Source organism: Salarias fasciatus, unplaced genomic scaffold (assembly GCF_902148845.1).
Source record: "Salarias fasciatus unplaced genomic scaffold, fSalaFa1.1, whole genome shotgun sequence".
In the NCBI taxonomy this organism is placed as follows: domain Eukaryota; kingdom Metazoa; phylum Chordata; class Actinopteri; order Blenniiformes; family Blenniidae; genus Salarias; species Salarias fasciatus.
In genome coordinates this window covers 38651-54393 of record NW_021941247.1, presented here as the reverse complement: position 1 = coordinate 54393, position 15743 = coordinate 38651, and the positions used below count along the sequence as shown (strand labels likewise).

The following is a 15743-nucleotide window of genomic DNA, read 5'->3' as shown; positions in this document are numbered from 1 at the left end:
CTCGTCCCGGAGCGCCTTCAGGTGTGGAGAATGTCACCGTGACTCAGAAACACCGATCGGACAGGCAGCCTCTGTTTCATGTCTGGTAGATATCTGGATAATCCTCTGAGAAACAGAAGCGTAACGCATAAAATACCTGTTTAGTTTAAACAGAGTCCAGGTGACATTGATCTCTTGTTAACGGGTGGAATAATTAAAGGTTTCCTGCATTTGTGGTCCTCTAATGTATCTTTTGGGAAGCTGAGACGACAAACAATGAGCAAAAATAACCATTACACACCGAGATACCAACGATCAAATATCAATTTATCAATGTAACGATTAACTGTGAAAGTTAAAAGTTAGAAGGGGAAACGCCAGGGGTTTGCAACCTGCAGCTCTGGACCCACATCTGGCTCTTCAGCTCCCTGAAGCTGTAAGAAAAATGTTTTAAAAACTTATCTCTTATCTTCTGGCTGCAAATAAGTGAAAACTGCATCAAGAGCAAAAAAAACTAAACTAAACAAAAACACCTCTAAGATGCTTCAAAATCAGTATTTCAAAAAGAAAAAAGTGACATTATGTTTGGTGTATCTAACTTGTAGTCATGAAATATCAGATATGCACTTTTAAAAGTAAAAAAAAAAATGCACTTCCACACATTTTTTTTTGTGTTTCCGCTGGTCAGATCGGCTGCAGACCCTCGTTTCACGGTGGTCTAGTCGTTCGCGCCGTCGCCTCAGAGGCTTTGGTTTCCAGAAGTGGGGTTTTCTGCCTGAAGCTTTGCATGTTCTCCGTGTTCACGCATGGATTTTCTCTGGGAAAACCCGGCATTTCCTCCCAGCATCCCAGAAACATGCGTGAGAGCTTGAAGAGCTGGATACACTCAAAGGGAAAAATAAGCAGCAAAAATATGGGTCAGATTTAGAAGAAGAATTCACAGAAAAAGCAGCTTTATCACAGAATTATTAATGTCACGATAACCAGTTTCTGACTCTCTCTGCCACATTACAGGAGCACGAGGACAGAGGAGCCTGTGAAGCCCTCAGTTTATGGCGATGTTCATAGTTTGTCTCAAATTGTTTCAATCAATAAGAATCTCCACTGAGCCTTTCGACCCCTGGCACGTTAAAGGACAGAAATTCCAGCGTGTTTATTCTGCTTAAGGAAAAAAAAAAAAACACACACAAAATGAATCATCTAAAGATCTCTTTGGAAAATTAAAGTCTTACAAGTCCAGTAATAACCCATAATGACTTTAATATTCCAAACAGTTTGCGTTCCTGCAGACTTAATGTCGCTATTTGTGCAAACTCTCACGATATGATTGTGCTTTTTAGAAACAGTCCGTGTTTCATGCAAAACATCTGAGCCACATGCTGTAAACTCGGCACCTAATCACATCAGCGCTGAGATCCCGTAGCCATCAGCTCATAAAATGACATTACCTCGTCACGTAGCATGAAGCTGTGTCCTGCTTTCTGCCACATCTTTCGGGGGGGAAAACACTCCAGAATAGAAGGACTTCATTGTTCAGCGGAACACATGCGGAAAAGAAATGAACACTTTGCTTCATATATCACTCAGGAATAATTGAAGTAATGTGTTTCGGCCATCAAACGCTTCAAAGATTCTTTTTTTTTTTTTTTAAACATGGCGCATGAAGGCAGCCGAGGTCAAAGCGGCAGGAAGATATTTCAGTCAGAGGGGAGCGACCGGAGCGGTGGATGCTGGGAAGACGTGTGTGATGGACGGAGACAGCGGGTCGGCCTTTGATGGAGCTGAAATACAACTCGGGCTCTTTCCGTGGTTAAGATGATGAATGGGTGAAAATCACTCTGGGAAGCATTAAATCGACAGTGGCAGTATATCAGGTGAAACTTTCTGTCCCGTAGCGAACAGAAACTCTGAATCCGGCGAGACCGAAGACACACTCGCCGCAAATCACGCAGCTTGCGCCCTCTCAGTTACAAAACAAAGACCTAACCCAGGATGGGTAAAGAAATACTCTGGAGCCGTTCATACACATATATCTCACAGCAAAAGTGAATTTTTCCAGATTCGGAACGGTGAAGTAGTGATGTATGGTAACGCAGGCGATGGATGCCAGCGGCGATCCGATCCGCTCCTGGATTGTTGCTCTTGGCTGGACTGGCTTTACAATCAATCGATCTATCTGCAGCTTATTGGAGACGCTCACTGTCTTCAAATCGCAACGATCTGCTGATTGTTATTCAGCCAGTAAAGCTATTTGCCAGTGGAAAGCCGCATAAACTACTGGAGGGATTTTCGTTCATAATACAGTCAGGATGACTCCAGGTTAACGTAGTGCTACAATAAGGTCAAAATTCAAATAAAACTGTGATTAAAACTAATCTTAGGACTTTAAGTGTGACATTCAAGTGTTAAGAACTGATTAAATGACATTACACTACGTTAAACTTTAACGAGAGAGAATCTCTTTACGTTTTATGATTAGTTTTTTTCATTATAAGTGTAGTTTCTTGTGTAAATCCCAGATTGAATTTAAACTGAGTGGACGTGTTGGACCTCGGCTGGTAGCATACGAACAGTTTGGACTAGATGAGTTTTCCAGCTCACTCTTAGGCTAGGTAAATTCAAACAATCACTTATTTTTCTTTCCGATATTATGTTTGCTCAGCCAGTTCCTAAATCATCCTCCGTTCTGGGGTCGGCCACGGTTGCTGAGAGATGTTGGAGAAACAGTGGAGAAGATGTGGGCCGGGGCGACAGCAGCGCAGGATGATGGGAAAAAAGCCCGACCTGCCTGGAGGTCGGAGTACCTGTTTTATATAAACAAGTATCCATGATTCCGTCCAGAATATGATCCTCTGGCCCTCCTGCGCAGCAGGTGTGGAGCTGTAGGTGTTTCATTTCAGACATGTTTCGATTCCGAAAGTGTCTCCTTGTGTTTCTCGCTCATTTACTTTAATTTTTTTTTTGCGATACGTTTCCAAGCGTGTGTGTCATGAGGTTTAATCCACACATCAAGGAGGCTCTAAATCCGCCAGCAGCACATCGAAAAAGGAAGTAAGGGCAGGAGCACAACAGACGCCGCAGTGTTCCTCCCATTACCTCATTACGACGGGAGCTGACCTCATGCGGGCGTGCACGATTTTCTCTCGTGCACGCCGCCCATTTCTTTCCTCGAGCCTCGACAGGGCGCATTGTTGCCGCCCGGCTGGAGTCGGCGGCTGCGATCGCGGCCCAGCGGTGCAGCCGTCGCACAGGTGGCAGGGAAATCACACACACACACACACACACACACACACACACACACACACACACACTTGTAGTCTGGATGCCTTCCACTTGTGGAAGCCAATAAAGACTGCGCAGACTCCTGCCAAGAGCTGCAAAAGCTATAGTTGGATGTAATAGTGCGGGCGATGCCAGCACATGGCTCACCGTACAATACGTTTTAATGGTCGGATCCAATAAAATAATATGGATCGGTTTCATTAGATCCTTACAGAACGTCTCATTCAGGAGTTGGTGCGGCGCAGCCCAAGTTTCTTAACAAAAACAGCATTGTCTCTGCAAAGCGTGTTCCCATATGCATGCGAGCACGCTTGCGTGTGAGCGGCACCGACCAAAATACTGCAGTTTTGTGTACACACACTTCATGCACAGCAAATTACAGCGCTGTAAAAGCCCGCGTTGGACCGTTTTAGGAACGTCGCATACCATCTGGATACCGTATAAACATTTCCTGACTACAAATGGTCAGAAGCCCAACGGAGCCGCCGTGGTTTTGTGTTGTCTTTGTGTTGCCATGTGCCTTCACTTCCTCCCCCTGTTCTCAGGTTTTATGCAGGATGTGCGCTTTAGCCATAAATCTCCTGTCTGGTGCCATCGCTGAGGTCCGCCAGACTGCTGCAGCGGCGCAGCTGGGGGAATGCGATTCAGTGGGAAAAATGTAAAAAAATAAAATGTGGAGGCTGCGTCTGAATGACTCCTGTCGACATGCTTTAATTTAACATGGAAGGAGAATTTTTACACTTCTTAAACTTTAACCTGTGAGTCGCACTTCAGGGCTGCAGGTGCATGAGTGCAGGATAGCGCCGTGCATCATTACTCCATGACCCTCTCCCTTCACACCACACTGCCAACGCAAAATCTGAGAGTCAAAAGATTTGAAACTATAGAAATAAGATTTGGATGAAAATAAATAACTTTTTCAAAATAAAAGCGCACCAAGTGAACTTAGAAAACACAATGTGAATTTGTAGCTTTGGGATTTCAAGGCAGGATACACCCTGGGCAAACACACACACACACTCCTCAGGACAATTTACCCTCACATGCATGTTTTTGAATGAAATTTGTCAGTTAAAGGTGAGTTTCTGTTTTTTTGCTGAAATGAAACGACTGTCAAGTGATGCGAGTGCATTTTATTTCTGTTATAAAACCACCCGTCGTTCTCCACGTTTAGCAGTGCATTGATTTACACACCTACTGTACACACTGATATGCAAAGCATATCAACAGAAAGGCACACACACACACACACATACGCGCGTGGTCAATTAATAATCAAGCAGAGGTCTGACGGCTGCAGGCCCTCCAGGGAGCCCAACCAATCAAAGCAGAATTCCTCCAGTGCCTGTGTGTGTGTGTGTGTGTGTGTGTGTGTGTGTGTGTGTGTGTGAGACTCCCTGCAGGTACAGTAGAGCCTGTTGGGCTCTGCATTAAGCCATTCTTTCAGCGGTGACAAGCCGGCCCTCGCCCGACTGTTATGATGCACACGTTTAAATTATTTATTCAGATTGCTGAATATCGAGTCAGAGTGTGATTGATGACGGCTTAACAGGAGCCATGAATTCATTAGGAATAAATCATTGAGCCAAAAGTAAGTTTTATTTGATTTATCTGATGATGCTTTACAGTGGCACCGTGATTAATGGACTCACAAACTGTGGCAAGAAAAACCTAATGAAATTAGAATTTGAAATTTTCTTTCATTTGAATAGCTGGCTACTTGTGTAAATAGCAGATCGATGTGTCTGCTCGGCATAATGTTCAACGTATTTAATCACTCCGGGTTTACATTATACAGTATTATACAAAGCCCGTCTACACACTGACAGCAGATTACAGATCGGAGGAATCATCTCTCCATGCTGTGTTATAAAACACATCTATGGGCGCTCCTGCTATTTTTTTTTTTATTTTTTCATGTGTTTGTGTATAGCCTGATATGAGCGATTAGTGATGCATTGGCTCTAAAATCACATCAGCAGAAATATTACTGTCTGAAAATCAACATTAGTCACCGGGATCAGACACCTGATCCACGAGGCCGACCGCGAGGATTAGTCGCCATGGGAGAGGAACATGGTCGTGTGAAGCTCAATAAAGGTTTACTGTTACACCTTTTGATTCGAGCTTAGCTGCATGAGACAGCATCGTGTGTCAAACACAGCTTTGTGCTATCAAAACAAACCCGGAAACTGTCACATTCATCTCGGCGGAGCTGTCCGGGAACAAATCCCCTGCTGTGAGTGATGGCTGCGCCGGATCATCGAGGTAATATCAAAGTCTCAGGTGCTGAGGTCCTGTTCACTGACGTATACAGTGTACATGTACAGTGTGCGTGTGTGTGTGTGTGTGTGTGTGCCAGTCAGTGTATCCAGGCATGACAGCAGCTGCGTTGCTTTTGTTCCATTTTTACAGAACATTTGCTCAGCTGCACTGATGTTGGCCACGCTGAATGTGCTGAAAATGTTGATTTCATTAAAAGGAAGATTGGAAAAGCTCAAACAACACATTGGAAAACATTGTTACTTATTTTAAATATACTATTTACTGTCAATGAAAGAGAAACTAGCATGGGCAATCATTTAGTCTGTTATAATTTTAAAACCCCCTCACACACACACCTGCAGCTATATAACCGATTGAGCAGGACTGAGCAGGTTCCTCACGCAGCTGTGGGTCTGACTGAAGAAGGCCTTCTGTCTGCCTCCTGTAGTCATTCCTCCAGGCCCTGATCGGCCCTGATCGGCCCTGATCGGTCCTGATGCTCGCCGCTCACTCTTCTTCTGTCTGACAGTCCGTCCACTGCCACTGCCGCCATGTCTCCAAAGACTTCATCTACAACCTGACCTGTGAGGTGCAGAGCTCAGCAGATTCTGATATGGAGAGTGTTCTATTCAAAAAGTACCTCATTATCAAAAGCTTCAAATGTTCTGTAATTTAAACATTAGTGGAAGATCATATTGATCTTTAAATTGTAATTTTTGTACATTTTTCCAGGAGCCGCAAAGCGTCTTTCTTTCTTTCTTCTTTTTTAAAACTTGAAACCTGGAAACTGTATGAATATTTTTTTCTTTACCAAAAGTGTGACTTCTGTTAAGTTGTTAAGACGTTTAAGCAGAGGCGGGGCATGCCAACAGGCAAACCAGGCATTTGCCTGGGGCCCCGGCTTTTAGGGGGCCCCCACTAGGTGCAAATTGTGTGCAAAAAAAATTGTTTTTGTCTGTTTGCATGGATGGGTTGGGGGCCCGATGAATTTCTTGCTTTTAGCCCCCAAGGACCCTTGCCCCACCACTGAGTTTAAGAACCACTGAAGTTTTTACAGAACTTTAAAAGTTTAAGCTGTTTTTCCACTTATCTTTTCTTGTGAAGTTTTCAATGCTTTAAATGCTTTCGCTGTTTGTTTACGGTGGCTGTAGATTAGGAACGATTCTCCAGTAATTTGAATTGAATAGAAAATAATAAAAAAATAAGACACATGACAGTTTGTTTCATAATATTTTGGTTGTATGTATTTTTTAATGTCTCTCTTTGTCTCTGCATGAAAAGAACAGAACCGTTATAATTATCCTATTTTTTGAAAAAACTTTTTCTTTTTTTTTTTTTTAATTTTACGGATGAATGCTTTACATTTCCCACAGCACCTGAAGGCAGCACCCGCGGGAAAGGACCTTCGCCTGGTAAACAAACAAAAAAAAATACAAAAAATAACGTTAAAATCACCGGTATATCTAAGCGTTAACATCACTTCAGCAGCTTTAATGCTTTCAGACCGGTTTATATTAAAAAAAAGCTTTGTTAGGTAGCTTATTGTTTAATGTTAGCTTAGGTTGGTTTGTTAGCTAAAGGTAAAGCTAACATTACAAAGTTAACTCTTTGTCTTTATTGGATCAAAAAATTTAATGTCTCTGATTTAATGTTGTCTGTTTCTCACAGTTTTATAGAGTATGTAAACACCGAAAGCCTCGACTAAACAGAACATGTCTGCTCAGTCCATCATCTCCATCTCTGAGCTGCATCCAAACTTCTCCCATCCGGTGAGTTCAGATCAAAATCCTGCATTTTCTATGTAATGTGATTTCATTTTACAGTTACTGGCTTATCAGGAGTAAAACTGGTATAAATACCTTTTATTTTTTCCTCCACATCGTGTTTTACTGTGGAGTCGTGGTTTCCAGCAGTTCACATCCCAGAAATTGAGAGAATCTCTGTATTTTTTGTTTTTTTTTTTCCAAGGAAATTCCATAATAATAATTTTAAATTTTTTAAGAATTGGCTTGATTCATTTCATGTGTACTCAGCTTCCTTTCTGTGTTTTGCTGTCCTGTCATGAAGTGTGTGTGAAATATCTATATATTCCACACTGTTTTTCAGAAGGTGGTGGGGATCATCATTGGAAAAAGTGATGTGAAAAGTTTCCCGGACAGGAAAAGTCAGTATCAGTTCTTCTCTTCTTATATTTTTTGACCCTGAAGTGTTTAGAAAACTGAAAACTGCTGCAGCAGCTCTGGGCCTCAGTGTCCTGTCCAGCAGCTCCCTCTCCTGTTGGTGAGTTTCAGGACTTTTCTGTCTCGCTGTCACTGAACCTGCATGTCTGGATTTCAGACGTCGGTGTGGACAGGTTCACCTTCAGCTTCACCCTCAAGGACTCGCCGGATTTCTTCATCAACGTGACGGCCTGGGGAGGCGACGGCTACGTCAACGAGCTCGCCAGCAGCTTCAGCATCGGGGACTGCGGTGCGGATGATTAGATTCGCTGGAGAGTTGTGTCATTTGTGTGTTTCAGTGAATATATTTCAACATGTGCGGGCACTACGACTGAAGGGAAGTGTTTCTTTGTTTCAGTCACAGTTGAAAATCCATTAGTGTCCACTAAAGACTTGGAGAAAGGAGACAAATTCTGCCCTCCAACACCGAGGTAAAGAGCACTTTTTATGACTGAAAAAAACTGAAATAAAAATCCAGTATCAACAGTTGATGAGTTTCATGCAGTGAATTGTAAGCTCCAGGCCTGTCTGGTCCTGTTTGCCTGTGCTGTGAAAGACGCTCTGATCCTGATGACGGTGTCTCAGCCCCTACAGGCTGCTGCTGACCGAGCTCCACTCCCGGGTGCTTCTGTGCGCCGACGTGGACACCATCGACAAGCTGCTGCCCCTCATCCACCTGCCGGTGAAGGACCCCGGGGATTTCTACTCTCTGGGGGACATCGTGGCCAACGGACAGCAGCTGAGCGGCACCGTGATAAACATCCTGGCAGCAGTGAAAGCGGTGGGACACGTTAAGAGATCGTTTCAGTCTTCAAAGGCTTATTGATGATGCTGACGTTGTTAAACAAATACCGCACTGAACTGAGGGTTGAGTGTTTCACTTTCGTGGTTGAAGTCAATCAGAGGAGAATAGTTTGTAGTGAATTAAACCAGCGTGTCCAGCTCCGTGCTCTTGGACCAGACTTGAACTTGAAAAGCCTGTTGGAAAAGTTAAGCCTGAGGTGTTTTCACAGCGTCAGAGAGGCTCCTGGGTTGTGAGTTCACAGTGAGAGCGTTCCATCACGCCGGAGCCACGACCTCACGTACAGGACGGCCTTCAGGAGAAGGACTCGAAACACAAACTCATTCTGATCAGTGGTGGTCACGTTATATGTGTTTAAAAAATAGGAAATAGTGAACTCCAGAAAGAAATGTAATAAACTTCAGTGTTTTGCGGAGAAGAAGTGAAGATTTCCAATCGAACACTGACTCACTCTCAGCTCAAACTGCTCTTCAGATCTGCAGGATGTCATTGATTACAGCGGTGGTTTCAAACGGGAATGTCAGCGATCGGACTCAGAAACCAGAAATGGATTTTCCAACTTTTCCCGAGCACTGATTGCACTGGACATTTTTTTAATTTATTTTTTTTATTCGGTACGCTCAACTATGGTGGAAAATCAGTTCCCTCAGCGGCAGGACACCGTTAGCAGGGAGGGAGGAAGCCGTTTACAGAAACTTGTTAAAGTCAGTCGTGAATTCGTGCGGCGGGACGCCCGATAAGGACGGAGGGAAATGTTTCTGACAAAGAGTGTGGATGCAAAGCTAATATTTCCTCAGTTATAAAACCCGACAGTGAAGCATGTCAGAGAATCTGACTCCATATCTTCTCTCTTGAACTTGAACTGCAGTTGGTCTTTGTGGTTACTGTGCAAACGCTACGATAAAGCTTCTGCAGGGAGGTCAGGAGGCTCCGTCGGCTCTGCACTTAACGCTCCCACCGTGTGTTTTTAATATAAAGACGATGCGACGGCCGCTTGACAAGACTGCGTTTACGTTGTCAGATCGGCGAGGCGAAGCAGTTCACCACTTCAGACGGACGGCACGGGCAGAGGCTGGAAGTCAAGCTCTTTGACGACTCCGTCTCCTCCTTCCCCCTCGTCTGGTACGTGATTCATTTGGAAAAAGAATAAAGATTTATCGCCCCTCCGGCTTTTTCCGTGCCACTGTCTTTCGTTAGAGTCGCCGCAAATCTAGTCCAGAGACGCGGGGCTTTTAACCTGCTGAACTGCGTCTGACTTCCACTGAGCTCTCTCTCCCCTGAGTGGCTCTGACCTCTGTTTCACTCCCAGCTGGGACAGAGAAGCCATTCAGCTCCTGCAAACCCTGATACCCAGAGAGTCGGGTAGGTTAGCAGCTGCTGCTCGCTCCCAGACACAAGATGGCTCCTAATTTGACTGTTACTCCTGAATCTGTGGGGTCCTGTTAGCGTACTGTGAGGTCTCTGTGTCTTCTTTTAAAGTGCTCTTCGTAGCCGACGCGAAGATTAGCTTTGACGACTTTCGGAGCAGCATGGTGGCGACGGTCACCTCGAGGAGCATCATTACTGTCAATCCCGGTAAGAGAGGTGTTTACACACACGCAGGTAAACTGAAGGGAAACTGTTTCACCTTCTCCTGACGTGCTGTCAGACACCAGAGAGGCCGGCTTGCTGTTCAGCTACGTGAAGGAGGTTTCTGAGTCTGGACTCCTGGATCAGGACGAGGCGCCGGAGGACGTGCCGGGTGCGTTACGACGAGGCACGAGTACAGCTGAACGTCCTCCCTGAGCTTCTCTGATGCACGTGGTTCGGTCCGCAGTGGAGTCCATCACTGACGTGTACACGGTGATCCAGCTGAAGCAGAAGGCCCAGCAGAGTCCCGAGGCCTTCTTCGGCATCACCTACAGCTTCCTCTCCAAGCTGGACCTGGACTCCTCTGTTTCCAAAGTCATCCGGACCCGCTGGTGGGTTCAGCGGCTGGGTGAGTCCTTCCGTCCAGTGGGGACAGCTCGCTCTCTAAGTCCCTCCACCTCAGCTCCAGGTGCAGGTTCCAGGTGACGGAGGACGGGCAGAGCTGCTCCAACCAGCTGTGTCCGGGCGGCGGCCAGCTGCTGTCGGCCGCCACGGGCTTCGACCTGCTGGTGGACCTCACGGACCACACAGGCACCCTGCAGGCCTGCAGCCTGAGGAGCCCCGTGGCCGAGAAGACGCTCGGCTGCACCGTGAGAAACGCCTGGAAACATTCTCTCTCTCTCTCTCTCTCTGCTGACGTTTCTGTCGTTTAACGTCTGTAATCCGTTCAGCGCTTCCTCCTCTTACAGACTGATGAGTTCACCAGTCTGACTGACGACGAGCGCACCGCTATGAAGTGGAAGTTCCTCCTGGAGAGATGCAAAATACACGTGAAGGTACGGCACTGGGAGCTTTGGACGGCGTTTCATGCGGAGGAGCTGTAAATCAAAGCCTTGCCTGTGGTCGTAGATCCTCCCGTCCCCGAAGCTGAGGAGCGGCGTGCGGGCGGCCGTCCTGGCCTGCTCGCTGGCCGATTCAGCGGAGGTGAAGCAGCACATGTCGGCGCTGCTGCGGCGCGTCTGATCGCACTCAGCAGGTCACCGCCGTCTGCGAGGCTCTCCGGTTGGTCCTCAGTGTTCACGAGGACAGTATGAAGTTCTGTGGTTTTGGTGGCAGACACGTTCACTGCATTATTTATTTAACTTATGTATTTATTGGTATTTATTAACAAAAATGCTGTTGGCTTGTTAAAATAAATAAAAAGACCTTGTGCATTTAAAAACTGTGTTTTCACAAGTGTTCTCTTACTTAATGGGAAGCCAGAGGTTCAAGAATTTCATTCATTAAAGTTACTCAGTCATATTGACACAAATGTAGACAAACTGTGTTTAAAGAACTTTGGCTCCAAGCAGATGGAGTTGAGCTTTGGAAAAGAGGAAAAATCAGTGAACAAGCGAAACCCTCAAGATTAGAGAGAAATAACTTTACCGCCCACAAAATAAGATCATGACAATATCCTGTAAGTGGTAACTTTCCTATTGTCCAGTTAGTAATAAATGCAAAATGTGATCGTTCTTCACTGGACCTGGTTTGAAAGGTATTCAATAAGTTATCGAGGCCGGGTTCAAGTGATGACACCTGTTTTATGATATATTGAAGGAAGAAGGATTTGATATAGGAAAAACGGACACAACCAAAACAGCAGAAAACTATGCTGCTATAAAGCAAACTGAACATTCTATAAGGAGGAGCAGGATTTGCATTCTCTTTTAAGATTTCAAAACATTTGTTGTTCAAAGTCAAGTCAGAAACAATTTTGGATGAGAGGTGTTAAAGCATTTAGAACTTAAAAGAAGCATATTGTTTTAGCCTGAGATATGCTTTCACTTGAAAAATAAATGTTCCTTGTGTAGTGTTAAAGCATCCAGTGAACAGAAAATAAACTTAAGAGTTTCAAAAGAAAATATGAACAATAATTAATAACAAGAGTGTCAAACAATAAGAATAAAAACATAGAATCATAAAACGTTCACACAGATTTACCCTCGTTCAGTGTCTATGTGTTCTGTAATGACTAATCGCGCCAGTAGGTGGTGATAGAGGGCAACAATCGAAGCGGAACCAGGCGGAACACATCACCGTTCGTGTCCGTTGCTGACGGACTCATTTCCCAGACGTACTGATTTGTGAACATCAACAACAGCGGGTAAGGTGAATGTATTAAGGTTTGCGTTAGTTGTGTGATTTATTTGTGCTTATTGTGTTTTTTCGTGTGTTTTCCAGCCGCGAGGTTTAAAACGCGGTTTGCTTTCTGGCTGATTTACGCGGTTTTCCCCGCTAGCTAGCCTGCTGCGCCGCTGCTAGCCCGCAGGTTAACTTTAATGACATTGTGGTCAGGTGGCGTCTCTGGTTGATGGGAATAAAACGAGCTTCTCCTCCGACGTCCTGCTGTCCAGCATGAACGTGAACCAGGGGACGGTGGGCAGCGACCCGGTGATCCTGGCCACGGCTGGATATGATCACACGGTCCGCTTCTGGCAGGCCCACAGCGGGATCTGCACCCGGACGGTCCAGCACCAGGACTCTGTATCCTCCAGGGAGAGAGAGAGTTTATTTTTTCATTAAGATGAGGTATGAGTTTTTCCAGGTTTGTGGAAGTTGCATGTGTGTATCATGACATCCCCAGTCTAAATGCATCGAAACAGAAGGTGTATGAAGTAATAACATGACAAAAGAGATTATAAAGAGAATATATTTACACGGTCTAAATGCTTTGAACCATGTCTTACACTTTAAGGATAAAATGTGAGGGATGTCATTTTTTTAAAGCATTTGCTGAGCCTTGACTAAACCTCTGTTCTCTGAACAGCTCTGAACCCTACAACATTTTAGAAATCAATAAAAAAAGAATAAAACAACAAAATCATCAGATCTGGTTATAGATCTTATTTGGCCTTTGTTAGATGGCCATCGTCACTACATTTTATCTTTTGTGCTTGTATTGATTGGGTTTTGATTGCAGTAACACATCATCAGGGTAAAACTAACGGTCTAATCCCAGCTCATGTTCCCTGTCAGTCTGGAACAATCCAAGAATTGGTGATTTCTACTTCACTGAAGGATCAAAAAGCAACATTTTAATGAACGTTCAGACGGTTAATCAAAATCTGAAGAGTCCCGCAGCCTGCTTTCCTTAACGTTTGTCGGCAGCAAGTCAATTCGCTGGAGGTCACGCCTGACAGGAGCATGATCGCAGCTGCAGGTCAGTGAAGAACTTCTCCCCACCTGTTCCACCGCCGCAGCCGTCTCACGGTGCGCCCGCTCTCTGCTTTCAAGGTTATCAGCACATCCGCATGTACGACCTGAACTCCAACAACCCAAACCCCGTCATCAACTACGACGGCGTCAGCAAGAACATCACGTCGGTCGGCTTCCATGAAGACGGCCGCTGGATGTACACGGGAGGGGAGGACTGCATGGCTCGCATCTGGGACCTGAGGTGCTGCCGGGCCGCGTCGCTCTGCCGTCTTTTATTAATGATCAACAAACTCATTCTGTCTTTACATCTTCCTTCCTCCATTAGGTCAAGAAATCTTCAGTGTCAGAGGATTTTCCAAGTCAACGCCCCCATTAACTGTGTGTGTCTTCATCCCAATCAGGTGAGACTTTACCTATCCACAGAGACTGTGGTGGTTGGATGTGTTAGATTTGAAAGTCAGTGAGAGAAATGGTTTGAGTCTGTGTTGGATCTTTTCAGGCAGAGCTGATTGTTGGAGATCAGAGCGGAGTGATTCATGTCTGGGACCTCAAGACCGACCACAACGAGCAGCTCATCCCCGAGCCGGAAGTCTCCATCAACTCGGTGCACATCGACCCGGATGCCAGTTACATGGCAGCCGTCAACAGTTCGGTCAGTCCAGGAAACTGCTCTATCTGATTGTTGTCTCATGGGGAAGTCAGTCGTCTCATGTGGTTTGATTGTTCACCTGCTCAGGGGAATTGCTACGTGTGGAATCTCGCTGGAGGCCTCGGAGATGAAGTGACTCAGCTCATTCCTAAAACTAAGATCCCCGCACACAAACGCTACTCCCTCCGCTGCAAGTTCAGCCCCGATTCCACGTGAGTCCCTTCTGCCCAGCCATAAACGAGAGGCTGCTGTGCTCCCAAACAGGTGTATTGGTGTGTCTGATGTTTTGCGTCTGTCTCCAGATTGTTGGCCACTTGCTCCGCCGACCAGACCTGTAAGATCTGGAGGACGTCCAACTTCTCCCTCATGACGGAGCTCAGCATCAAGAGCAACAACCCCGGGGAGACGTCCAGAGGCTGGATGTGGGACTGCGCCTTCTCTGGAGACTCGCAGTACATCGTGACTGGTGCGTACGGCAGCTTCAGCACGCTCACAGTCTGAGGCTTTCCAGATTAGTTAAAATCATGATGGATTCTGAAGCTGGGAAAACAACATGAACAATTTAAGTTGTTAACAAACTCAGTGTCTGAATGTTTCATTCATGACAGTGAAGGCATCACCAAAAAGCATTGAATCTGCTCTGCTTTTGTCACAGTGAAGAGTCAAATCTGTTTTCTTGGACAGTTGCTGCTGTTCAGTGTGATAATATCAGCGATTGGCCGTCAGATTGCAGGATTCATTGTTTTCTGCTGCAAAGACACACGCGAGTGAAATGAGGAACAGGCTGTCAGGCTTTTCCTGCACTGACGCAAATATTTCCACACATTGAAAGTGTTTGCACAGTCGCTCACTGAGCCAACATGCAGAGGCTTTCCCTTCCTTGTGGCTCCAGTAGAAGTAGCCACTGTGGCCTCTTCAGGCACAAAATAATGCTGAGGCCCTGAATAGAGCTGATTTTTGATGGTTTCGGTTTAGATGCTGTCAAAATGTTTTATAATTTCTAACTAGAGCAGCGGTGTCATGTTTGGAATGACCTATTTATGTCTTAACTCCTCCTTTTTCCCCACTTCCAGCGTCTTCAGACAACCTGGCTCGCCTGTGGTGCGTGGAGACGGGCGAGATCAAGAGGGAGTACAGCGGCCACCAGAAGGCCGTGGTGTGTCTGGCCTTTAACGACAGCGTGCTCGGCTGAGGAGGACGAGGACATGTTACAGAAAACTGAATGTGAACGGGGACAGGACATGAACTCTGGTCGCTCCATCACCGGGGGGCGCTCACGTGTCGGCAGCAGCGGGGACAGTTTGATGATTTTGAACATGACAGCAGCTCCTGTAAGTATTCAGAGTGACCAACATACGGAATACCTTCAGTTCATCTTTTCTTTACAAAGCATCGCAGTTCTTTAAAGAAACTGATCCAAGTCTCTGTTCATGCAGAACGCCATATTTATTTGAGTAACGGACCATGTTATTGTAAAATTGAACAGTGATCACTCGTGTGCTATCGCAGAATAATTTGATGCTCCTCGTAGAAATTGTACCTTTCTTAATGATCACAAGTGGAGCAGCAAATGTTTGGGAATAAATAATTTACACACAAATCTTCAGTTTTCCTTCAGTTTGCTTTAGAATGATAAAGAAACGTCACAGTAAGTGTCTTTTATTGGGAAAATCTGAGCATTTCAACAACAGTGATTACACATCATCACACTGCCGCAGAAAGAAATACAATGAAGACATGTACAAAAAACAGGAGGATGGTTCCTGTGTAATCTCTGACG

At 45.4% G+C, this 15743-nt stretch overlaps 2 protein-coding genes across 3 annotated transcripts; both read left to right on the top strand.

The window, feature by feature from the left end:
* The first annotated feature begins 6901 nt into the window (after window positions 1-6901).
* LOC115384496 (meiosis-specific with OB domain-containing protein-like) lies at window positions 6902-11139 on the top strand. Its single transcript, XM_030086780.1, has 14 exons — window positions 6902-6938; window positions 7195-7295; window positions 7633-7690; window positions 7864-7995; window positions 8104-8176; window positions 8331-8526; window positions 9569-9669; window positions 9857-9909; window positions 10027-10122; window positions 10196-10288; window positions 10364-10508; window positions 10580-10766; window positions 10866-10952; window positions 11026-11139. Exons 2-14 carry the CDS (start codon window positions 7239-7241, stop codon window positions 11137-11139), a joined length of 1392 nt encoding a protein of 463 aa, XP_029942640.1. The 5' UTR covers window positions 6902-6938; window positions 7195-7238.
* A 1063-nt stretch (window positions 11140-12202) lies between these two features.
* Window positions 12203-15556, top strand: LOC115384501 (target of rapamycin complex subunit lst8). 2 transcript variants are annotated; one of them, XM_030086786.1, is made up of 9 exons: window positions 12203-12262; window positions 12454-12642; window positions 13267-13318; window positions 13393-13555; window positions 13640-13715; window positions 13814-13966; window positions 14051-14175; window positions 14266-14429; window positions 15037-15556. In XM_030086786.1, the coding sequence occupies exons 2-9, from the start codon at window positions 12514-12516 to the stop codon at window positions 15153-15155; spliced, it is 981 nt and encodes a 326-aa protein (XP_029942646.1). In that variant the 5' UTR covers window positions 12203-12262; window positions 12454-12513; the 3' UTR covers window positions 15156-15556. The 2 variants fall into 2 exon arrangements, with proteins under 2 accessions (XP_029942646.1, XP_029942647.1); XM_030086787.1 differs by having other exon boundaries at window positions 12205-12262; window positions 12513-12642.
* The last annotated feature ends 187 nt before the right edge of the window (window positions 15557-15743 follow it).